We start from the raw sequence: 25,110 nt of genomic DNA on the forward strand, positions 1-25,110 counted from the left end.
GAACTCCTAGTGACCTTATTGCACTTATATCTTGGAGGTCTAGAAGTATCCATTTAGGTGTTGGGGAGCTATTACTGAATCCTATCTGATGTGTTTGGACACACCTGTTGTGGCTCTCCCAGTTGAGATGTTCAGCTCTTTTTTAAGGGTTATTTGATAAAGGAATGGTTTCAAGCATTTAAGTGCCAAAAATTCAGAACTAAAAATTGCTTTTAAAACTTACTCATATGGATGGTCCCTCATGGCTCAGTAGGTTAAGGATCCGGCGCTGTCACTGCTGCAGCTCTGGTTACATCTGTGGCACAGGTTTGATCCCTGGCCTGGGAACTTCCTCATGCTGTGGGTGCAGCCAAAAAACAAAAAAAAACTTACTGATAGGAACTTCAGTTTAAATTTCAAAATTAAAAAAGAGATTTGGGAGTTCCCGTCGTGGCGCAGTGGTTAACGAATCCGACTAGGAACCATGAGGTTGCGGGTTCGGTCCCTGCCCTTGCTCAGTGGGTTAACCATCCGGCGTTGCCGTGAGCTGTGGTGTAGGTTGCAGACGCGGCTCGGATCCCGAGTTGCTGTGGCTCTGGTGTAGGCCGGTGGCTACAGCTCCGATTCGACCCCTGGCCTGGGAACCTCCATATGCCGCGGGAGCGGCCCAAGAAATAGCAACAACAACAACAAAAAGACAAAAGACAAAAAAAAAAAAAAAAAAAAGAGATTTGGCTATTGAACCACAATTTTTAAATGGTAAATTTTGTGAATATTTGCCACAATAAAAATAAGTATGTAAGTAGATCAGGGGTGGGGCGGCACCTCCAGGCGGTGCAGAGAGTCTTGTTTCCCACAGACCTGGCTGTCAGCCCGCTGTGAGCTCAGTGGCCCTGTCTGGATATGGCGGGTGTGTCGCTGAGTCTGGCTGCTCTGGTGACTGCCCACAGAGGCGCTGTCGAGCATTCCCTGCCTCGAGCCCCACAGGTGGCAGGCTGTGACTTCTTCCTCTGAAACTCCAGGGGAGACGGAAGAGTCTGTGTCCTGTGCTTCTGTGGAGAACAAGTCAGAAGAGTGGCTGGGAGCTGAGCTCCAGAAGGAGGCGGAGGCCTGCCCCAAGATCCACAGCCGGCGATTCAGGGAGTGAGTGGGCCTGGGAGCTGTGTCCGCCCTGGGGGACTGGGGCGCCATGCTTGCTCTGCCTGTAGGTGTTGAGTTCTCTGCCTGATGGGCTCCACGCAGAAAAGCTGTGAGGCTGGCCCAGTGTGTGCACCCTCCCGGTGGAAGGCTGCCAGGGCCTGGTCCTGACACATGCCAGGACTGCCTAGTCCACTCCTGCCAGGTCTCTGTCTTGGTGCCGTGATGCCAGAGGTGCCCTTAAATCCAAGGGTTGGGGGAATGGGTAGTGAGGTGACAGCCCCTGGCATCTGGGTTCCCTCTTGTGGTTCAATTTCTCTGCACAGTTTCTTAGGGTGCTTCGCCTCGTTCCCTCCCTTTCTTTCAGGGTGGACCCTCCAGGTGGTTGTTCCCTTGGTGGGGGGGTGCTCAGAGGGTGGGAGGCCTCCCTGGCATACAGGGCCAGCGAGCAGCTGGAGGTCCTTGTCCCTTGTAGTTGGGGGCTGGGAAGGATGCCTCCATTCATATCTGTCAGTCAAGAATTCCATCTCTTTGACTAGAGTCACTAGTCAAAGTGTGATTTCTTGTGAGGGGTCGGATGCCGCATCTTACCTGAGGTGTGCTGGGAGCGGCGCCCTAGAGTGTCACAGCCAGTGGAAAGCTGACTGTCTGATGTTTCTTTCAGTTACTGCAGCCAGATGCTCAGTAAAGAAGTTGACGCTTGTGTCACAGACCTGCTGAAAGAGCTGGTTCGTTTCCAAGACCGTATGTACCAGAAAGATCCCGTCAAGGCTAAGACCAAACGCCGACTTGTGTTGGGGCTGAGGGAAGTCCTTAAACATCTGAAGCTCAGAAAGTTGAAATGCATCATCATCTCTCCCAACTGTGAGAAGATACAGTCGAAAGGTGAGGGCACTGTGTCATCCCCAGCCTGTGGGCCCCGGCAGTGCACACCCTCTGGTTGCCACACACATGGCCTGTGGCCTCAGGGGACCTGCCCGCTGGGTTGTGCGCTGATGGTATCTGCTCCACAGTCCCATGGCAGGCACTGGACCTGACATGAGTCACCCCTCCAGCTCTTGGCTAGCTGCTCACAACCCCTCTGAAGGCAGCAGGTGTACGGGTGTTCAGCAGCACCTCTTCTGGAACCATTCCAGGCTCTGCCTCCTGTGCAGCTGTCATCGTGGGGACAGCCTCCCCCATCTCCTGTGGGGTGGGTTTCCCTTGTCTCGGGGTGTGGGCGTCCCCTGGTGGCTTAAGAGGGAAAGGGTGTGTGTTGGCACATCTAGGAGACAGCGCTTGAAATCCAGTCTTGCGACCTCTGCCCCTTTGTTCACCCTCTTCTGGAGGCCTACGAGAACTTCCCTATACCCACGGTTCCAGGAGGTGGGACAGTTTGCACGCACTGCCCTCAGTCCTGGGTCATGCTGCGGGTTTGTGCTCTGAGTCGCCTTCTAGTCAGTCTCTCAGTTCATCCTGGAACCGTGTTGCTCAAATGCTGGGCTTCCAACACTGCCCTCCTCCCATTAACTCTTCCTTTTCTTCCTTTCACCATCTTCTTTTGGTTCTGTTTTCTGTGAGGATCCTTCAACTATGTCTTTTATACTTCCTGTGAAGTGTTTCATTTCTGCTATATTTAATTTCTGGGAGTGATTTTTATTGTTCTCTGAAGTTTCTGTTTGTTGCGGCTGCTGTCGCTTCGTGGGTGTTTCCTCTCTGAGAATAGTAGTGACATGAAGCTTCTTCCTCTCTCTCTGCACAGCCTCCCTTTCTAGGTGGTTTGCCGTTTTGGTCTCATGGTGGAGGTTCCTGCAGTTGTCTGGGGTTAGCTTGTCAGCTTGTCTTGAATAGCTGCTGAACTTGACCACAAGTCTGGGGGCTGGCATTTCAATTTAAAGGCTTTGAGCTGCATTGAGGCCTAGGAATCTGGTGAAGACACAGATTCCAGAATTTCTTCCTGAGTAAGACTGGTGCCCCCCCAAATTTGCATTTCCAGTAAGTTCTTGGGTGATGCTGCTGCTCCAAGGACCCCAGGCTAGAACCTCTGCTGTAGGATGCTGGCTGGGCTGCTGCTCTGTTGGAAAGCACCCTAGGGGGTGTCTCTGACTCCACATTTCCTGGGAAAGAACTTTCTTCTGCTGAGAATCTGAGGGGAAAGGTCAAGGGCCTTGACATCTACCCTGTGACCTTGTCCTTACACCCACAGTAAGAAGTGTGGGGCCCAGTGTCCCCCAGAATTGCAGCCCTGCCCCTCCAGAGCCCTAGCACCAGAGGGTCAGCCTAGATCCCACCTTGCTGTCACCTCATCTGAACCTCACCTTGTTTCTGCAGGCGCCCATGAGGCCAGTGAGTTGCCAGGCTCTGGGGAGAGAATTCTAGGGCCTGGAGGGCTGCTTCTAGGTGATTCCCTCTTGTTGGCTTGGGTCACCTGAGTCAGCTCTCTGTTTGCATTTCAGCTTCCAAAACATTTTTGCTCGTCTCTCATTCTTCTGTGGATTTTCATCTTTAGAAGACAAACCAAACAACAGGAATGTGTGTATTCAGTTGGCGGTCCACCCCGATCTTCTTGTAAGGCCCAACCCCACTTTGACTGTGCTAGGAGTGTATTGATGGGCAGCTGGAAGATTTGCTACGCGTTTAAAAAATGTTTTATTGTTTGTCCCTACCTTTTTTTTTCCCCCTTGCATTGAGGCTATAAGAAAATTGTATCTTAGGAATGTTTCTTCCTTGGAAAAGATAGCCAGTAATGGATGCAGTCATTTTAAGGTAAAATTTAGTATGATAGCCTGGGATTATGTTCAAATACTGTATTTGCTTAGAATGGCATTTTGACTGATAATTCTGAACTCAAACGGAAATTGTTTGTCTGATTGAGCACTTGATTGTTTTCACTTGTCTTGCAGAGCTTTGAGTAGTTGGCACTTGGAGATGCTTTCTGCTCTCACTAGAACCGTCAGCTGGGAGCTGGACTGAGCAGAACCGTCTAGATTTGGCTACTGTGTCAGGAAAGCAGTACATGCTTCCAGCGTCCTCTCCCAGGCATGTCAGACAGGACACGCGGAATTCCCCTGAAACGAGATGTAACAACAGTGTGAAGTGTCGTGTTAGCTCCTTAGAGATGAGCACCCAGGGTTTTGGGGGGCACTGGTTACATGGGCACCCTTTGTCTGGCTTGTCCCCAAACTCCAGACTTGCAAAAGGAAAGCTGGTGTCCGGCTCAGTCTTCATTGTTCCCATCCACCTTTCGGCACAAGAGCAATTCTTAGCAGATTGGGTGGCAGGGGCCTTCCTAGAACCTGAGCTCAGGCACCAGCCTGGGGTCAGCTGCTCAAGCTGGCCTTTTTAAGGACCGTCGGGCTGGTCATGTTATATAGCTCTTTCTGCACACAGCTCTTGTGGTCAACTCTGGGGTTGGGATAGACACGAGTAGGGAGAGAGCCTTGAGTGAAAGGCCCCAGGGCTGATGTTTAAGAGACCTGGTCAGTGTCTCATAATAAGTTGAAAATATCTCGCTGGAAGGAACACAGCCATCGCCCCACCTCTGGCACTGTTGCCCCTTTTCCCCACCTGCCCAGGAAAGTTTCTATCCCCAGAGGTTGCTTCCTCATCACCTTTCATACTCTTCAGGTAGATCTGGGGCAGGGAGTGGGCAGATTTAAGGGATGTGGGGCGTGACTGTTAATCCCCCATCAAACCAGCTGTAGAAAGAGTGCCCAGTTCCCTCAGAGCAGTAGGATGTGCATGTGAGAAGTTCCTCTTTTGAAAGAAGGTTAGGCGATCGCATGTAATTAGGTACCAGGTGACAGGAGATACTGGGAAATGTTCCTTCCCGTTCAGGTGTTGTGTGTTCCCTATGGGAGGTGGTCAGTTTGCAGAGCAGCAGGGGCAGTGCTGCGCTGTGACCTCCCTCCAGATGCTCCGTTCAAACAGCTCACCATGCGCAGGGGGGCAGGACTCAGTGCTTGTTGCTTTCCTTGGGGGAGTAAGTCCCCAGATTCTTGCCACCCAGAGGCAAAAAATGCATATGTCACTCTGCCTCCCAGGGACACGGTGCCCCCACAGCTGTACCTGCTGTTGTTCCTGGCCTTCTCACCCTCTGGGGGAGGTTGTGTTAGCATTTTCTTGTGAGGGGGGTTGTTGAGCGTCTTTCCACCTGTACCTTTTTTTTTTTTTGCTTAGGTGTTACTTTCATTATTTAATTTTATTGAAAAAAATTTTAATTGAAGTATAGTTGGTTTGTAATATCCTGTAAGTTTCAGGCATATAGCCTAATGATTCAGTTATAAATATCTACTCTTTTTCGGAATCTTTTCCTTTAAAGGTTATAACAAAATATTGAGTGTAGTTCCTTGGGGTATCCAGTCAGCCCTTATTGATTATGTGTTTTATATATAGTAGTGAGTATCTGCTAATCTGAGACTCCCAATTCATGCCTCCTGCCACCCTGCTTCCCCTTTGGTAACCATAAGTTTGTTTTCTATGTGTGTGAGTCTGTTTTTGTTTTGGAAATACATTCATTTATGTGTGTGTATTTTATTTTATTTTATTTTTGTTTTTTTTAGGACTGCACCTACAGCATATGGAAGTTCCCAGGCTAGGAGTCGAATCGGAGCTACAGCTGCCGGCCTACACCACAGCCACAGCAACGCCAGATCCTTAACCCACTGAGCAAGCCCAGGGATCAAACCTCCATCCTCATGGATGCTGTTCGGGGTATTAAGCCGCTGAGCCATAACGGGAACTCCCTGTGTCTGTGTTTCATATATTTGTCCACATATATTGTGATATTTGTCCTTGTCTGGCTTATTTTACTTAGTATGATAATCTCATTATGTGTACCTTTTTAAAAAATAAGAGCCCTTTTGGGTAAGAGTTGTGAATTTTTTTTTGCTTTATTATTTGCCAGTTTTCCTTAAACCATTTTTTGGCTGTGCAGAGACTTTAAGTGTATTTTTTTGTTTAGGTGGAAAGTATTTCAGTCTAAGGTGGTTCTTATATATGTCTTTATTTTTTCCATTATAGCTGGTTTGCAGTGTTCTGTCAGTTTTCTACTGTACAGCAAGGTGACCCTGTCACACATACCTGTAGATTCATCACAAGTGATTAGCCATAGTTCCTAGTGCTATTCAGCAGGATCTCGTTGTCTGTCCCTTCCAGATGCCATAGCCTGCATGAAGTGGTTCTTTACAAAGGCTGACCCTTCGTCCTTCTCTATCTTCTCTGGTGCTTCATAGTGCCCTTGCCAACGTGCTCACGTTCCGTCCTTGTACTGCATTCTTGTGGTTTCATAGCAAGCTTTAATACCTGGCGATGCTAATCTGACGTTTTCCTTTTTCAGGAGGCTATTTTCACTCTGTGTATTTTTTATTTTTTAAGAAGATTCCACCTAGAGTAAGTTACAGTATAAAAGGTTTCAGGCTAACATAGGATTGACATGTGGGAGTTCCCGTCATGGCACAACAGAAATGAATCTGACTAGGATCCATGAGGTTGTGGGTGGGATCCCTGGTCTCACTCACTGGGTTAAGGATCCAGTGTTGCTGTGAGCTGTGGTGTAGGTCACAGATTTGGCTTGGATTCTGTGGCTGTGGCTGTGGCGTAGGCTGGTAGCTGCAGCTCCGATTGGACCGCTAGCTTGGGAATCTCCATATGTCTTGGGTGCGGCCTTAAAAAGCAAAAAAAAAGAATTGACATGTGATCATCCTGGGTCATTCCATCCAAGAGCACAGGTGCATTTTGTTTAGATCTCCTATCGTGTCTTGCTGGCCTGTTGAAGTCGCTGTATAAACCTCATGATTCTTGGTACATTTATCCCCACCTGTCGAAGTCCTTGGTTGTAGAGGCGTTTCTTCTGTTCACATCCTAGCTGGCTGCTGTTCGCACGTGTGCAGACTAGTGGTTTCTGTGTTACTTGTGCACAGATGCCTGGGTGTGATTCTCTTGTTGGTAGTAACTCGTCACTGTTGCTGGGTTCCTGGCATGGCAGGCGTGTTACTCACACACAGAGCTCTTTCACCCTCTCTCTGTTCATGGTGCCACTGCTCCTGCCTGGCTGGCGCTTCGCCTGGAGGGGCCGGAGACGTGAGGTAGGCCCCGAGTGACCTCTGGGCTCCAGGTTTCCATCTCTACGTGGGGTGCAGCCTTCCTTGCTCAGGGTTTTGTGAGCATACGGAAGCCAGTCCATGTGAGGCACTGAGACTGAGGCCTGGCACGTAGTGTTCAGCAACTGCTCCCTAAGACTGCATTTCCCGCCCTGCACGGTGCCAGCTGTTGACTCTCCGTGCACATGTATTATTACGTTTTATTACTTTGGAAGTGTCTCTTTGGGAGAGTTGATTTCTTCCATGTGGCCAGGAGTGACAGTGTGCTTGCCCTGCAGTGACCAGCTCTGTCCTGGTGACACTGGCTTGAGTGAGGAAGTAGTGGGCGTGTCGCTGTCTGTCAGAAGCCCTTGGCAGCCAGTGTCGCCAGCATGTGCACGTGATGCAGTTTCTTGTCATTTTCGTCGTCCTTTGACCAGGTGGGCTGGACGACACCCTGCACACCATCATTGACTACGCCTGTGAGCAGAACATCCCCTTCGTGTTCGCCCTCAACCGCAAAGCGCTGGGGCGCAGTCTGAACAAGGCCGTTCCTGTCAGCGTGGTGGGGATCTTCAGCTATGATGGGGCCCAGGTGAGATGGGAGGGGGCGCTAGCCTTCCTGGCACTGCTCCCGGGACAGTCAGGAGACACAGTGCTTGTCCACCCTTCCCCAGCAGAGCAGCCTCGAGCCTCGAGGGCAACAGCCTTGGGGGCCTCATTTCCTTGATAGCATGGATGTGTGGTTGGTTCCAAGTGTAGCTGTAAGCTCACTGCTGCCACAGGGGAGCTCTGGGCAGACCTGGGGTCAGCACGTGGGCTCCCCTCGGGCCGCACCGTGGACACCCAGGTGGCGTCACCATGCTTCCCTGTGGAGGGTGCCATCACCAGTTTGCAGGGGACCCAGGTCCTCTGTGGTCAGGGGACATCACCTCTGCTCTCGTTTCTGCCCAAGGACCAGTTCCACAAGATGGTGGAGCTGACGATGGCGGCCCGACAGGCGTACAGGACCATGCTGGAGAAGGCTCGCCAGGAGCTGGCGGCGGAGCCTGGGGCCCAGGGTGCTGCCAGCCCGCCTGCACAGGGCCCCAGCGGCCCTGAGGAGGACGGCCCCCCGGGCCCTGCCGGGAAAGAGGAGCCACACTACAGTGAGTGCCAGGGGCGTGGAGCCGGGGCTGAGCATCCTCTGGGTCTCCTCAACTCTGATCACAGAGTCAGGGTGCCCAGGAGGGTGGCATGACTGCTGTAACAGGACTGGCTGCAGGAGGTCCTGTCCAATCCCGGCCCTTTCCTAAGAGGTGGTCCCAGGCTTGGGAGGGCTGGTCAGTGGGTGTCTTAGACAGACGTTGGGTCAGGTGGCCCCAGAACAGAGAGTGGCCCGGAGGACAGCTGTACTCCGGTGGGCGGTCGTCAAGCTGGTGCTTGCATAGGTGTTCGATGCTGCTCACGAGGGGTTGAAGTCGGGGGCTCGCGGTTGAGACCCGGCCGGGCCCCATCTAGAGGTCTGCCAGGCAGGCTGTGAGCTGCATGCTTTTCTGAGAGTCTCCCGGCTGTCCCTGCGTGTCCCTCAGCTGTGTGCTGTCTTGTTTGCAGTTGAAATCTGGAGAAACCATCTGGAAGCATACAGTCGATGTGCCCAGGAGCTGGAGGAATCGCTGGAGGTGTCAACCTCTCAGATGATGAACTTGAATTTATAAGGAGAGTTCTTTCCTCTGTGTGTACTGGGGGTAAGAAGGGGGAGGTTTGAAAGACTCTGGGGCCTTTTTCTTCTCAGTTCCTCGTTGACCCAGTGTGTGTTTTGTATGACTATTTAATTGGGAAATTAACCAGCAGTGTTTGTAGCATCCAAAAGCTGCAAGGCCCACGGACGGGCACTCAGTATGCTGGCAGGAACCTTTTCAAAAGGCCTTGGGATGCAGCCTTAGCTCTCTGCGCACAATATGAGTCTGGAAAATGCTGGGAGACGTACCCCGAGTACGCTGCTCAGGAGTTGTCTTGCCGTTGCAGAACAGCTGAGCCAAGTTAGATTGTGGAGGGCAGCGGCAGGCCAGGGTGGAGCCCCTGGGAGGCCCCGGCGTTCCAGCCTGATGTCCTCCTCGTCCCGGTGACCTAGCGCAGCCCTGCAGAGGCCTTTGACTGGCGCTGCAGGAGCCAGTGTCAGAGCAGGAGGGATGGAGGGAAGCCTTTCTCGGGGTGTGGCTTTTCAGCTGACAGACTTGGGGATACTTGGAAAGTTTGCTAACATGAGCCTCAGAAGGAAAATCAGTTCTCTAACCTATGACCTTTTGACAGGAATTACTCCTTTTATTTTTCAAAGAAACAGTGTATATTGAAGTTCCTAAATTTCAGTTTTGATAATCTACACATATTTTCTTTCTTTTGTAAATGAACATATTCTGAATGTGGTTTTGGTCTTAGAGGCCAGGAGAATAGACGTTTACTTTCCTATTTTCCTGTGAGTAAGAGGACTTATTTATTTTGAATAAAGAGTGATTATTTAATTTCACTGGAGACTCTGGTCATCTCGGTCTAGTCAGTGGTTCCTGCATCCTGATCCCTGCCCTCTGGGTGCTCTTCTTTGGACTGAGGGGACCAGGCAGGGAGAGGCTTGCTGCACCCTGGCCTCCTGGGTCTGGGAGTAGCAGCTGCTGATGTTGGACCCACCTCAGTCCAGCCTGGTCATGGCTTGTGATGCGGGGAATGGCAGGAACCAAGTTTCACCGCTTTGTGTTCGCCAAGCAAGCAAGGATCATGCAGGCTTTGAAAGTAGTCTAAGTTGAGGTCACTCATGCCGTGTGTGTGTGTGTGTGTGTGTGTGTGTGTGGTGTGTGTGTGTGGTGTGTGTGTGTGTGTGTGTGTTTCTGCTGGTCTGTCTTCTCATCTGTGCCATCCTGGTTCCCAGTTCCATACGTTTAGAGGGACAGGTGAGCTGGCTAGCCAAGCCTCAGTCCTGTCCACGGGTTTCTCCCTCCCTGTGTCAACAGGTAGCAAGTCAACTGTAGTAGATTTGAAAGTAGGAGAATGAGAATAAAAATTACCAAAATGAATTTATAGGGAGAAAATTAAATATCTTGTCAGCTGTACGAGCAGCCTACAGTTAGAAAACTGATCAATCAAAGAATCTTTTAAAAGGGAGTTGTCATTGTGGCACAGTGGAAATGAATGCAACTGGGAATCTGAGGTTGCAGGTCCAAACTCTGGCCTCACTCAGTGGGTTAAGGATCCGGTGTTGCCATGAGCTGTGGTGTAGGTCGAAGACGTGGCTTGGATCTGGCGTTGCTGTGGCTGTGGTGTAGGCTGGCAGCTGCAGCTTCAATTATACCCCTAGCCTGGGAACCTCCATATGCCATGGGTACGGCCCTATAAAGACACCCCCCCAAAAAAAAAATCTTTTAAAAGCCTCTGCTAGACAAGCATGTTGTCCATCCAGAGCCCCTGAGGCTTCAGGTGAGCCCAGCGTAGTAGGTGGCTCTAACATCACATTCAGCTACTAAGAGGGTTCGCTGCTTGTGTGACCTAAGGGCTGGTTGCGCTGGTATGGTGTCTCTTTCCTGGCAGTGACCCACACTGGGCCAGTGGTGACGCAGGAAGCAGTACAAACACACTTGACTAAGCAAACATAGAACTCTTTAATTTTTTCAACAGTTCAGAGAATCAGAACGCATCCTCACGCACACACTGTGCAGCAGCGCCGCCTGTGGGTGTTGGATAACTGGAAGTGTCTGTTTTGTTGAGCATGAGAGTGACCGGATACGGTCAGTATCCAGACTTGAGGGAGACTCTTAGAGCAGCAAGGACAGGGCCCAAGTCCGTGTGCGGTCCCCTCGCGGCTGTGGTGGCCGGAGCCGTGCCCGCACAGGAACACAGCGAGAGCCAATAGATACTTTACCAAAAACCCCATCACAGCGCGTGGTGGTCTGTGAGCCGTCTGTTGGCAAGATGGGCCGGCAGCTGGCTGGGAGGCGAGGGTGGGCACGCAGGGGCTCTAACCTCAAAGCTGGCCATCCTCACTGGCCTTGTTCACAACGGATCCTTGAAGTGACTGGCTGGAAACGTATGCTGCTCTGGCACAAAGTTCCCCAGCTTCAGATACGGGCGTCTGGCGACAGGCTGTGATCGTGAGGCTGAGGAGACATCCATCTGCTAGGAACTAGTGTTGAGAGGTTTTGGTTTTACGGTAGACTGACTTGACACTCCACTGAAAACCATCATTCCACAGAGTGACTGTGAGGTGACAGGCTCAGCAGCGCTAGGCCTCGGCCATCACGGTCTCACACACACAGCAGGGTCTCCAGGGGCGGCACTGACAGCCAGAGACCCCGAAGCACGGGTACACAGTCGTCTCAGACTCGCACAGTTGTCAGAAAAGCAACGGCGGCCAAGGAGATGCGCACAGCTGACCCGCTGGCTGTTCGCCTCACCGGAGCTCGGTGCCCAGGCTGTAGCCACCAGGGGACAGGTACGAGCTTGGAGCTTCAGAAAATGAGCCTGGAGCTCAGACTGGTGAGGAATAACACAGACTTTGAAAATTCATGTTCGTGCCTGAGTTTAGCCCTCAGCACACGAGGTTTAAGGCACATTCTTTCCATTTGGAGCCTTGTCTCCCCCGTCCCTGGGCAGAGGGGCCAAGTGTGAAGGCAGTGAGAAGCAGCAGGCCAGATCCACAGGAGTCAGGAGGCCGAGCTAACACTGGCCTGTTCGTGGGGGCAGCCCGCTTGCGTGACATGAAATTACCCAGGTCATCTGGAGTGACCTGGACAGCATAACAGCAGTGTTTCTGGAAAAGGACCCATCACACACATTGCTGTCTTAACCAGCATTTCTGTCTGAAGGTTTTCCGCTTCTGCCATCAGGCCCTTCTGTCCCATCTAAGCATCTAAGTAAAGAGAAGTTAGGCTGCTGTCACAGGTCCACTTGGGTCTCCGTGTCCTCTGCGCAGCCCTGACGGCACATCCAGCTGGCAGGAACAGCTCACCACCCTGGGGCCTCCAGGCTGCGTGGCAGGTGGCAGCATGGTCAGCATCGCTTCCTGGTGGCTAGAAGGTGTCCTGGGTACAGCTTTCCTGAAAGAACAGTGTAGTCTTTGAGTTCCCGGCGGAATGGAAGGGCCTAGAGTCCCCATCCCATGTGTCCCTCTTGGGGTCCAGGGTCCCATGGGAGGGATGCCTGCGTGTGCTAAGTTCTGGGGTCGGGATGGCCATGGAGGCCTCGCACCAGAACCAGCTGGCCCTGGTTGGCTTCTGTTTCCTGTAAGGATCCCCACCTGTGCTGACTCTCCTCCAGGAACTGGCCCCAGGGGAAGGGGTGTGGGTTCAGAAAGCAGAACCGCTCAGTGGGCCAGGAGGAAGCACATGGGACCCACTGGCAGGATGGTCCCCAAGAGGGGCCAGCGTCCTGCCAGACTCCTGCCCTCTCTGGGCCCAGCCACATACCCATGCCTTTCTCCAGCTCTGCATCATGCGGTCGTGCTCCCCCACCACGTTCCTCCAGGCAGCGAGCTCTCTGCTCCATTTCTCCTGGTGGGTGGCCTCTGCAAGACAGAGGCGGGGCTCCAGGTCTCAGGAGACAGGCCGTCGTGGCCCTGAGGGCCACCATTCCCCGAGGCTGTGCCTCCAGCTAGGTGAGGCTCCTCGGGCTGAGCCCGTCCTCAGCAGCCAAGTGGTCTCAGGCCTTGCCTTCCTGCTGCGGGGGCCCCATGGTCAGCATCCCCCACTGGCCGTTTCCCGGAACATGCTCCCCAAGTCACACTGGCCCTGTCCCCCACATCTCACTGGCCCTTGTCATGCCCTAAAGGATGAGACAGACATCCTGGGCTGCTGCCCCGGCCCTCCCCCACCCCCAGTCAAGTGGGAAATCAGCTTGGTAACCAGGGCTGGCATCACATGACAGCACATGTTACTCACTGCGCACGGCCCACAGTGCTTGTCTGAACCTGAACTTGCAGGGCTGTCAGGGTGGCGAAGGCCTGAGAGCCATACCTTTCTTTGTAAACAGAAACTGTACTGCATCCTAGCTTCTAACTACAGCTCACATCACTGATTTCAGAGGTGGGTTTCAAGCACCTGAGCCTTCATACAGGAAGCAGAACTCACACCCTGAGCAGAGCTGAGCAGGCCCGGTAGTCATGGTACCTGCACAGCCCTCGGCCAGCGCCCCCAGGAGGACAGCAGGAGGCCCAGAGAGCCCTGGGGGTGGGCCTCTGTCGGCCTTCAACTCCAAGGGGCCTTGCAGGGACTCCTGACTCAATGTGTGGGTATGAGGCAATCCAGATCCCAAGGGAATTATGTCTCCTCTCTCTCTCTCTCTCTCTCTCTTTTTTTTTTTTTTTTTTGTCTTTTTAGGGCAATACCCACAGCATGTGGAGGTTCCCAGGGTAGGGGTCGAATCAGAGCTGTAGCCGCTGGCCTACACCACAGCCACAGCAACGCCAGATCTGAGCCACATCTTCGACCTACACCACAGCTCACAGCAATGCTGGCTCCCTAACCCACTGGGTGAGGCCAGGGATAAACCTGCATCTTCATGGATGCTAGTCAGATTCGTTTCTGATAAGCCACAACGGAAACTCTTCATTTTTCTAACACATCCTCCTCCAACACCACCTATGTTTTCAATAAATGTAGGGGTGGGGTAAGTAGAAAATACTGAGCTGTCTTAACTGTGCTCACGTCTTTTAGCCCCTCTCCTGGCGTTCGTGTCTGTTCGTGTAGAACGACTATATATATTATATATAAGTCTGCCCGCCATCAAGGTCAAGCCCTTGCTGGCTGGTGATGTGTGACCTTGGGTGGGTCACAAAGCCATCGCCTGGGAGCTGGGGAGAACAGCACCTCCCTTTTAAGGCAGCTGGGTTAGATGAAGTCAAACGGTGATGGCTCAAGCTGCTTCTCTGTTGCCTCTCTATTACTCCCGAGCTATTTGCTGACTGAACTGTACACTTGACTTCTAGATGAGAGGTCAGAATTTATTAAGTCACACTTAGGTGATTTATTCATTTTGACAGCAACAGACAAGAGCATTGTATAGAAATGAATGGAGGTTCTGGGTGGGAATGAATAATTTCCTTTTCTCTGAAATCCCTCCACTTAACAGGACCTTTTAAAATATGTACATTTACATATGAATTCTTGAAAATGGACAGAGAATAGGAAAAGAAACAGCAACAACCTGGAAGTTGAGAAGCAGAGGGACCAATGGAAGCCGCCTCAGCAGACCCAAGAATGCAGAGTCCTGGCCACAGGGAGCGAGGAGCAAACTCACAAACGCTTGGGGGCCTGGGCGCCGCAAGAGGGCGCTGACGTGCAGTCTGCTTCAAAAGCCAGGCAGAAGCACAAGCGCATGGCCCCCTGACTGCCCTGTGCAGCCAGGGAGCTGCCCTCCTGCTGCTCGGGAAGAGAGACTGGTGGTCGCGGAGAGCAAGGCAAGGGGGCTCAGGCGGAACCTGCACTGAAGGCAGACAGGATGCAGGGTGTTTACACACTACGTGTTGAGGCCCCAGCCTAGGTGGGGCCTAAGTCCCCACTGACAGCCATACCTGAGCCCTGGAGGGCCTGCTGCTCCAAGTGTGGGCTGCAGCCGGAGCCTCCACGCGACAGTGCTGGGCAGACCAGCTTCCTACTGGTGCACATGGCAGTCACCTGGAGAGCTTAACCCCAGGGGCCCCAAGGACGTCTGAGCTGCTCTGCATTTGGGTAGAAAGGGCCTCCTAGGAGGGATTTCTGTGCCTCCTAAGTGTAACCAGACAATCAAGGGTCCTGAGACTTCTGAGTAGCACTAAGACAAAAGCACCCAAAAGGGTAACTAGGAGGGAGAAGAAAATCTCAAAAACCTCAGAGAATGGAAAAGATGAAAAGAGAATGCAGTCCTGACAACCATAAAAACGTGAGAGTGGGATGAAAACTCACTAACGGGTGTGCAGGATAAAGTAGAGGTGAGAGGAAAGGCATGGACAGAGGACCAGCCCAAGTAGCCCAGCGTCTGTAAAAGTGTTCCAGGAAGGAGCAGGAAATGAGAGAAACGTCAGTCTTGATGGCTCCGAGAGTCGAAGGGTCGAGAGTCCGCAGGGAACAGGCCCAGCCAGGCACACATGCACCGAGATGCCACAAGTTGGCTCAGCACTTAGGAAGTGGTCACACGGGGGGGTCACCGTCAGCTCTCAGAAGACAGAGCCAGCCTCACCCACTAAGGATTGCTTTTCAGGCCAGAATTGTCCACCCAGCTGGATGCTCCAGGTGTGAAGATGGAGCAAAGACACAGGCTCTCAAAACGCTGACTCCACGGAAGACACACTTCACAAAAAAATGAAATCAAAAAGGAACCGGGTCACGAGATCCAACATCAGGAACAGAACCTCCGTTCTCAGTGGAAAGGACCCATCCCACGGAGGCAGGTGGCTCCTGTTACAGAGGGTCTAGGGGAGGCGACAGCTGGATGCCAGGATGTCTTGTCTTGATCAGAGACTTAACTGCGGAGTCTGGTGTGGAATTGATAACTATGAACCAAGCAAATAGGCACCGGCACAGCTGTTACCTTCCTGAGAAGCCAAAGTGTAGCAGGGCGAGGGTGACAGACTGTGCGGCTCAGCCACCCTAATAGCATAACAGTCTTCCATTGGGAGGAGGAGGTGTTGGCAGCCGAGGTGTATGTGTGCGTGTGCTTGTGCGTGCACTGGGGAGGCGGACCGTGAAACGCTACCTTACCCATTTTAGTGGAAGCCAGAGTGAAACGTCACCACGCAAGCCTGCTGCCAGAGGGACGCGGGTGAGCGGGAGTCAGGTCCTAGGAGAGCTTACCGTGCCTCGTCACGGTGACGCGCACCTTGGAGGTCCTGCTCCCCGCGGAAGACAGCGCAGAGCAGCGGTACTCGGCGCTTTCCCGGATGGCGTCCCGCAGCCAGCTGAGCACGTGGGCCCTGCCGTCAGGCAGCACGTGGGTCTGCATGGGGACACACACCTCCAGCGCACGCCCATTCTTCTCCCAGAGGAAGTGAACGTCCGCAGGACCTGGGGGCACACACACCGTCTTCACCCGAGGGACCCTCCGTTGGAGGTCACGGAACCATGGCAACTAGCCTGGCATGGGTGGCGGGGGGGGTTGGGGGGCTGACCGGATTAGGACCCAAAGTGACAGGGTGGCTTTCCAGCAAGTCCCTGCCCTTCTCCTGGAGGTGGTTCCCCACTGTCCACTGGGAGCAAAGGAGTGCGAAGGCCTCAGCATCTGGTGCCCTGGCGCTCCTGTTCCTTGTGCCTTTTTCAAAGTACACCTGCATGGCTGTGTCCCCAGGACACCCCCTTTACTTTCACACTGCTCTCTGCACCCCCATGGAGCACCTGGTGACCTTGCTCTGGGGCAGGTGTCTGGGCCGGGAATTTCACCTGCCCACGTGACCCTGCTGCCACCACCTCTGTCCTAAATTTCTGCATCTACAGGACCACTCCCTCCCCCCGGGGCAGAGAGGCCAGAGCTGGCCTGCCCAAGGGGACTTGGCCGGGGCGGCCATGCCCAGGGGCTGGGACTGACACCAGGACCCTGGGGGGCAGAGTGGGGGTGGGGGCACCAGGGTGCTGAGAAGGGTTGAGGGCCTGGCCTGTCTTACAAAATAAGGACCTGGAGGAGAGCAGACTGGAGAGGGGACGGGGCAGCAGAAGCCCCCTTCCCAGAGCAGGGCAGGGGCCCGTGCATGGACCGCCTCCCCCACCCCGTCCCAATCCTGTAGTCATTCCGAGCGGCCGTGGGTGGTGGGTGATGCAGACCAGCGCCTGGAGAGCCTGGAGCAAGTCTGGGCTCTGGTCCCAAGGCTGGCAGCAGTCCCAGCATCTATAAAGTGTGGCTGGACGAGCCAGGGGTTTCAGCCTGGGCCCCAGGGGCTGCACTGAGACAGGCCCAATGTCTGTCCTTAGCTACGATAAGCTGCGGCACCTCCACGGTGATCTGCTTACACACTGGCTGCCACTCAAAAGTGGGCTGAAGGCAGAGAGGTTGGATTGACACCCAGCTGACACTGCCCAGCTCCTTCCCAGGGTACATGAAGATCCCCAGCTGAGCTGAGCTGAGCTGGGGCCAAGCAAAGAGACCAGGCTTTGGACAGGCCTGGTGGCCTTGGATGCCCAGGTGGGTCAGAGCCAAGCAGGAGGGATGCAGGCCCTGTGGGCTCTGGGGGGCACGTAGGCCCTCTGTTCCCGCTGCACCGGAGAGTGGGGGTGTGCTGGGGCCAGGCCCTGCCAGCCTGCACTGCTACTCCTCCCCTCACTGTGCCTGGCGGGCACCCCACCAATGTGGACTGGGAGCCCTCTGGTCTCCTTGCCCAGGGACCCGGCCCCCTGACAAATGCCTGCTGTTCTGTGTATGTGCCCTGACTGTAGGGGTACAGGCTGTGAGACTGACCTGGACCAAAGCAGCCCCTTGGGGATGGCAGTGCTGCCTGAGAGGATCAGCTTTAAAAAGCTAGCTTCGGAGTTCCCATCATGGCGCAGCGGGAAACGAATCTGACTAGGAACGATGAGGTTGCGGGTTCGATCCCTGGCCTCACTCAGTGGGTGAAGAATCTGGCATTGCTGTGGTTATGGTGTAGGCTGGCAGCTGTAGTTCCAATTAGACCCGTAGCCTGGGAACCTCCATATGCCACAAGTGCGGCCTTAAAAAGCAAAAAAAAAAATAGAGTTCCTGTTGTGGCTCAGTGGTTAATGAATCTGACTAGGAACCATGAGCTAGTGGGTTCTATCCCTGGCCTCGATCAGCGGGTTAAGGATCCAGTGTTGCCGTGAGCTGTGGTGTAGGTTGCAGAGATGGCTCGGATCCTGCGTTGCTGTGGCTCTGGCAAAGGCCAGTGGCTGCAGCTCCAATTAGACCCCTAGCCTGGGAACCACCCTAAAAAAAGACCAACACACACACACACACACACACACACACACACACACACACACACACACAGCTAGCTTCCATCTCAGATGCCTGCCAACCTGGAAGGACTACATCCAGCTGTGGCTGGATTGAGTAGGAAAAACAAATGACAGACAGAGGATTAAAAGACCAGCACATGGAGTTCCTGTTATGGCCCAGCAGAAAATGAACTTGACTAGCATCCATGAGGATGCGGGTTCAATCCCTGGCCTCTCTCAGTGGGTTTGGGATCCAGTGTTAACGTGGTGTATGTAGGTCGCAGACATGGCTTGGATCTCGTATTACTGTGGCTGTGGCATAGGCCGGCAGCTGTAGCTCTAATTCAACCTCTAGCCCGGGAACCTCCATATGCTGCAGGTATGGCCCTAAAAAAATAAACATAAAATGAAAGACCAGCACAAAAAAGAGCTAGGATCCAGTTGTGCTTACTCGTGGGAGCATGTGCATGGAGGCTGAGGAGGGGCAAATCACCGTACTGGGCTTTTTAGAAGGGAGAGAATTTAGAGAGAAAAATTACTTTTGGTGATGGGAGTTCCCGTCGTGGCTCAGCAGAAATGAATCCGACTAGGAAACATGAAGTTGTGGGTTGGATCCCTGGCCTTGCTCAGTGGGTGAAGGATCTGGCGTTGCCGTGAGCTGTGGTGTAGGTCACTGATGCAGCTCGGATCTGTCATTGCTGTGGCTCTGGTGTAGGTTGGCAGCTGTAGTTCTGATTTGACCCCCAGCCTAGGAGCCTCCATATGCCTCAGGTACGGCCCTAAAAAGAAAAAAAAAGAAAGATTAGTTTTGATGGACTCCCAGCCAGTCAGGTACCTGTGTGACCAACCTGGCACCTTTGTCACTTTGTCCTTTTATCAGTAACCCACCATGTGCAGGATCCTCAAAAAATTTCCCTCCCATGGGAAAGTCCTCGAAGTGGACAGTCCTCTGAATGCACCCCAGTGTAACGAGCAGAGCCCGTAGAGTAGACACCAAAGCTGTTCCTTTTAGTGAGAAGTTGGGAAATGCCCCACAAGGCTCCCCGAAATGAGGTGATAGCCTTGTCATTCATCAGGAATCACCTGTAAGAAGACTGGGGGCAACACAGAAAAGTACTAGTTATGTTAAACTGAAAAACATACAAGTACCTGTGTTATGTGCATGTGTGTCTGTGGATAGACACAGGTCCATGCACAGAGAAAAAGCCTAAAAGTGGCCACGATGCTGGTGGGGCTACCTGCAGCTGGTTAAATTTGGTGGTAATTAGTGCTCTTTATTCTTCCCGAAGGTTCCAAATACACTACAACAAATAAATCCTGCTCCTATAATACAAAAATAAAGTGCTATTCAGAATTCCCACAGGCTCTGAGGTAATTCTGAAAGGTGTCAGAAGCGTTTGACACAGCAGCCCCCGGCCATCCTGGCCCAGTGATGAGCTCTGGGTCTGTCGACTCGTTGTCTGTGCCGGATTTTTGGTGTTTTGTCCTGTTGCTAGAATTCCGTATATTAGCTTTTGTATAATATGCAAAGCATTTTGTTCTCTACCCATAGATATACACAGACTCACAGATACACCTGAACAGACATGTGTGTACATATATGAACACACACACGGACGCCAATACACACCTGGGTCTGTGTGCATCTGCCTGGGTGCCTGTGGATCAGGCAGAGGTATTTCTTCCTTTAACTGCTGAACCCACTTGGTGACACCACGTTCTGTGTGGTCCTTACCCTGGCACCTGGGTGGAGCCTTTTTGTTGTTTTTCTTTGAGGGCCACCCCCACGGCACCCATACCAGGGGTCCAACTGGAGCTACAGCTGCCGGCCTAAGTCACAGCCACAGCAATGCAGCATCCAATCCGAGCCGTGCAGGATCCCAGCTGCATCTGTGACCTACACTACAGCTCACGGTAACGCTGGATCCTTAACCCACTGAGCGAGCCCAGGGATTGAATGAGGCCAGGGTTTCATTACCGGTGAGCCACAAGGGGAACTCTGAGTCTAACTTTAAAAGCTGATGCTCCTGGGGCATTAATGATTGATAATGTGAGGATTTCCTGTTGTGGCTCATGGGTAAGAATCCAGCTAATATCCACGAAGATGCAGATGCAGCTCAGGTCCTACGTCGCTCTGGCTGTGGCACAGGCCGGCAGGTGCAGTTCCGATTGGACCCCTAGCCCGGGAACTTCCATATGCTGAATGTGCATCCCTAAAAGAAAGAAAAAGAAAAACCAACAGAACATGAGCCCTGTTTTCTGAACACACACTGAAGTCGGTTCTCATCCTCTCACCCTGACCAATGGTGACACCCCCTCCAAGGACGGGGCCGTGAACACGGGTCACAGGTGCTTCTGGAAGGTTCTCATGACTGACCTGGGGCCTAGGCTGGGGAGTTTGTCGCCTGGACCCACACGGGCCAGGACCTCTCAGGAGCAAAATTCTTCAGAGCACAGTTGCTGGGTCACAAACAAGGATGGTAAATACCCCCACAGGCACCTCTACCTCGAGGACGATGTCAAGCACCATTAAATGTTCTCTCAATCTGTATTTAACCATGCTAAAACATTAAAAGTGGTTCCACTTATTCTTTTTTAAAGCTAGAGAGAGGGAAACGTTAAAGCCAGTCAGCCGAGCTACCACCCTGGACGTCAGTGGGGACCCGGGGCAGTAGGCAAACCCGCCTGTCCCACAGGGGCCTTCTCGGAAATTTGGGACCCTGGGCCCGTCCCTCCCAATGGCCATCAGGAGCTCACATCCCAGCCGCCACCTCAGGGTTTGCAGAGACACTCTGTTGGTCTCATTTCTGCCCCAACCCCGCCCACACCATCTAAGGAAACAGGCTGGTACAGGGTTGATTCTACTTAGTGACAAAACCAGAAACCTAATCAAACCTAACCCATAATCAAACCCAAACTAATCGAACCTAATCTAATCGAAGCCAACCTAATCAAAACCTAATCAAATCAAATCAAATCTAATTGTATCAAATTAAATCAAACCGAACCAAACCAAACCAAACCAAACCAGCAGAAATCAAGAGGAACTGCCTGGGAGGACCTGACCTCCGGCTCTCCATCTCCCCAGGTCATTAGCTTCCCTCCTCAGAGTGTCTCAAGCCCATCCCCAAGGTGCCAAGGTGCTGGGGCCCTGGGGTCAGCTGAAGAGTAACCCCCAAAGTCCAGGTCCTAAACTCTAGACCTTATGCAGCAAAATGTGACACTCCTGCACACAAACCCAAATCATCGGCTCACACAGAAGTAACCTTAAATCCCAGCAGCTGGCAAGTGCGGCCTGAGCTTGCGAATAAAGTGATGGGCGCACAGCCGTGCCCACTCATGGGCAACTTTCAGGCTACAAGGGAAGCACTGAGTAGTTGCAACAGAAACTGGGACACATGGAACCTCAAAGAGTTCAGTCCTTCGTGGAAAACGCTGCTCAGGCCCCGGCATCCACACGAATAGCCTTAGTATGACTAAGTTTAGTGTCGCTGGGGGTCACTGGGGGGGTGCAGCCAGGAAGGCCGGGCTCGAGGAGGAAGCCCCGCCCCGCCCCGCCCCCCCACCTGGGCGGTGCCCCGCTCACCTGTGGCCTGGCAGAAGAGGTGGAAGGTCCCCAGGGCATGCACGTGCTGGGCCTGGTCGCCGAGGAAGGGCGGCAGCAAGGTGACCTGCCGGTGGCTGTCAGGCCCCGGGCCCAAGGCCGGCCAGGGGCTTCGGGGGGAGGAAGATGAATCGGGGCCCAGACAGGAGAGGGAAGAGGACCCCGGAGGGGGTAAGGGCAGAGAAGATGAGGCTGCGAGACAGAGGACAGAAAAGAGAGAGGGCTCTAAGGCAGAGTCACCAGGAACACACCACATGCATGAGCCTGAGAGCCAAGCACAGGGACGCAGGGCCCCCCACCCAGACTACAGGGAGGGGGCAGGAGAGCCGCAGGGAACCACACGCCCGCGTCAAGGATATAAGATTCTCGTTTATTTGGTTACTTTCCAAATGTATACAATTCAAAGTAGAAAAATAAAAACAAAGTAAATCTTATAAAACACAAGTGTTTACACCAAAACAGTCGAATCCTATCATGCTGGAAGATGACACGGTCCACACAGGCACACACAAATTAAGAGTTTATTGCTCTTTGCCACGGAAAGAAAGGCTCCCCTTGCAGGCGTCTGGAGAGCAGGAAGTGGAGTGTGACACTGATGGTGCTAAGACTGTGCCACCCCACTGGCATCTTAAAAGACAGCGCCGGGCCAGGCAGGTCTGCGGTGGCGGCTTCTGCAGGAGGTGCGCTGGTCACCGGCCTGGCCGTCCAGGGCTGCCCAGCTCTCTTCCAGTTGTGGACAGCTGTTAGGCTAAGCGGAGAGTCTGGGCGGGCAGAGGGCATGAGATGGAAGCAAAAAGAAAACGGAGATGTTCAGACGACCAAGACACCCGCAGAAAACACTGTCTGTCTGGACAGGAGGTTTGGACCAGTGGCCGTGGGCGTCGGATTGTAACATGCTCCTCCTCTCAGTTCCCTGGGCCAGCCCGGTTTCGCCCAGAGCACGCTGGGCCCCTCTTCCTCCCTCAAAGTCCCGCCCCGTGTCCTGGGACCGTCCTCCACAGCCTTCTCTTCAAAAGAGTTAAAACAAGAGTGAAAAGGTACAGAAAGAAAATCTCTCCGAAAATGATGCTTCCCTCAAGGAATAAAATTAAACAAAACCAAACCAAACCAAAAAACACCCCCCCAAAACATGTGTGCCCAAGAAATGGTTTTGTCTAGTCTCTAAAAGCAGAAAAGAACACATCTAGCAAAGTAAGTTTATCCCTGAGAATCTTAAGCAACATAAGCCATGTCTTCCCCTAATGTACAACAAAATCCAGAAGATGGACATCTTCTAAATATTAAAACATCTGCTTTAGTAATTTAAAAAATAAAGGACCTAACACACCCACATAATGAAAGCAAAATATTAAAAAATAATGTCGTGGAAGAAAAGTTCGTGCCAACCTGGACAACAGGTGATAAGTTACCAATCTGATAAACTAAAAGGTCATTTCCAATCTGGAATTAAATTATCTTTCAGTGGCTGCTGTGAGGGGGGGATGCTCAGGACCCCCTCTTCCCAGGCCAGTGGCAGCCCCGCCATCCTTCCGCCTCAGAGTGTGCTCGGCCGAGCCTGAGGACACAGCTCCAAGCGCTCTGACCCACCGGGGAGGCCGGGCGCGATGGGATGCTCGCTGTTTTCCGAGGGACAAAGAGAAACCAAGTCACAAGCGCGACCCAAGAGGAAAGACACAAGACTGAGGTTTGCTGACAACAGCTACGTAGGCGGCACTGGACAGGGTCACAGAACTGGCGACACAAAGACCTCCCTGCGCGCGGCGGGTGCCTCAGTCCCCGTCCGCGTCTGCGTCCGAGTCAGCGAACTTGAGCTCGCACTTGACGTCGAACGGCCGGTCCCTGACTGGGAGCTCGTCGATCCTCTGCGAGTCCTCCCTGTCGGTGGGCAGCCTGCTGGCCATGGTGTCCTGCTCCGTCTCGTAGCCCGTGTCCAGCGCCGGCTTGGGCTGCCCCCCGTTCTGCTGGGAGAAACTGCCCTGCTCCACCAGCGTCTCCTTGACGCTCTGCTCGCAGTCTGAGAAGTCCGCCGTGGGCTTCTTCTTCCCCAGCAGCACGGCCGAGCGGAATTTTAAGCACTGTCCGGGCAGGTAGCCCTTATAGCAGTTGTAGGAGAAGAGGCAGAGGAAGACGACGAAGAAGAAGAGGAAGAGGAACATGAGGAGGCGGTTGTCGCCAGACTTGAGATACATCGTCTTCTCCGAGTGGACCTGGGGGACGGTGTTGATGACAATCTTTGGCTCACAGGACGTGCTGGTGGGCGCCTCGGGGCTGGAAGGGGGGGCGATGGCCCCAGGGGTGGTGACCCTCACGGCTGGGGTCTGCGGAGGGGAGCTTTGGGTGAACCCCACTGATACTCTGGAGGTGATCTTACGACCCTCTGTCTGTGTGGCTGGCGAGGTGGAAGCGGCCAGGGTCCGGGGGACCGTCCTGACCTCCAGCACGTGCTTGGCCACCACCTGCAAGACTGTCTTGTTCTTGACCCTCTCCTCCGACAGGCAGAGGTACACCCCACTGTCTCCTTCCGACAGGTTGAAGATGAGCAGGTTCTTCCTGCCCACCAGGCTGTACTTGGGGCTCTCGGCCTTGAGCACGCCATTCTGGAACTTCCACACCACCCGGGCCAGGTTGGACTTTTGCGAGCATTTGAGTTCTGCTGTGCTGCCATGCTTGAAAAAATGCTGCCGGTAACTTTCTTTAATTTTATCTGGAACATCAAAATAAATGTGCACAGCGTCAGCAACCTGCTGGATACTTCTTGCAAAAATAGGTTAACACGCACAAGAGGACACGAGAGTTTCACCCAGTGGAGCAACATGGAATCTTCCAGAGCAGCTAAGGAGATAAAGGCATGCGTGACCGGAAAGCAAAGATGAGCCCTAATGCAGCCCGTGGGGACAAAGAAACCGGAGACAACTCTGAGTAGGACAAATCTTGTTTCGAATCCTGGCTTCCCAGGAGAAAATTCACCAGGCCAGGGAGGCTGAGCAATGGCCAGCGGTGCCTTCTGAGCGGGCGCCGGGTCAAACAGGACAGGCTTCTGCTAGTGGCTGTGGCTGCTAAGTGGGCCTCGGTGAACCTCCGGCTAGTGAGCCTTATCTGATGACAGCTACTGGATCAGGGACAAGAGGGCAGGAGTCCAGCGAGCCTGACCTCCCGACCAGGGTGAGATCCCCCAGGGGAACGAGGACTAATCTCTCATGAAGTCCTCCCTGTGGCTCACAGGAGGTAGAGTGTGTGTAACGAGCCCCAAACTAAAGCACAAGAGAGATGCATGTGGAGAGGGGAGACGACGACCCGGGATGAAGAGTGCTTTCCAGTAAAGAAACATTCTGCGCGGCTTCAACATCTGGTTCTGACATAAAAGGCAGAGAGAAACAGCACGGGATCTGCCACGAGACACCTGACCTCCGCTCCAGGTAGAGAAAGAAACCCAAATGCAAAAAGCATCATGAAA

At 53.2% G+C, this 25,110-nt stretch overlaps 2 protein-coding genes across 22 annotated transcripts in view; one reads left to right on the forward strand and one right to left on the reverse strand.

Annotated features, from left to right (window-relative positions):
- SECISBP2 (SECIS binding protein 2) overlaps positions 1-9,685 on the forward strand; it is a 43,994-nt gene extending 34,309 nt beyond the window's left edge. For 4 of the 9 annotated variants that reach the window (XM_021074248.1, XM_021074249.1, XM_005670388.3 and 1 more), the window contains 5 exons: positions 1,002-1,122; positions 1,781-2,001; positions 7,616-7,770; positions 8,131-8,323; positions 8,769-9,685. In XM_021074248.1, the coding sequence (XP_020929907.1) occupies positions 1,002-1,122; positions 1,781-2,001; positions 7,616-7,770; positions 8,131-8,323; positions 8,769-8,872 (794 nt within the window). In that variant the 3' untranslated portion in view covers positions 8,873-9,685. Of the gene's footprint in view, positions 1-1,001; positions 1,123-1,780; positions 2,002-3,551; positions 7,771-8,130; positions 8,324-8,768 lie in introns of those variants that run through there. The other 5 variants (XM_005670390.3, XM_021074251.1, XR_002338942.1 and 2 more) reach the window with 4 other exon arrangements.
- Positions 10,781-25,110, reverse strand: part of SEMA4D (semaphorin 4D) — a 121,449-nt gene continuing 107,119 nt past the window's right edge. For 9 of the 13 annotated variants that reach the window (XM_021073813.1, XM_021073816.1, XM_021073815.1 and 6 more), the window contains one exon: positions 22,006-24,360. In XM_021073813.1, the coding sequence (XP_020929472.1) occupies positions 23,426-24,360 (935 nt within the window). In that variant the 3' untranslated portion in view covers positions 22,006-23,425. Of the gene's footprint in view, positions 12,239-12,607; positions 12,706-13,676; positions 15,464-15,484; positions 15,667-15,967; positions 16,178-21,638; positions 21,849-22,005; positions 24,361-25,110 lie in introns of those variants that run through there. The other 4 variants (XM_021073817.1, XM_021073818.1, XM_021073819.1 and 1 more) reach the window with 3 other exon arrangements.

The sequence above is a fragment of the Sus scrofa genome, chromosome 14 (genome assembly GCF_000003025.6).
Source record: "Sus scrofa isolate TJ Tabasco breed Duroc chromosome 14, Sscrofa11.1, whole genome shotgun sequence".
Lineage (NCBI taxonomy): Eukaryota > Metazoa > Chordata > Mammalia > Artiodactyla > Suidae > Sus > Sus scrofa.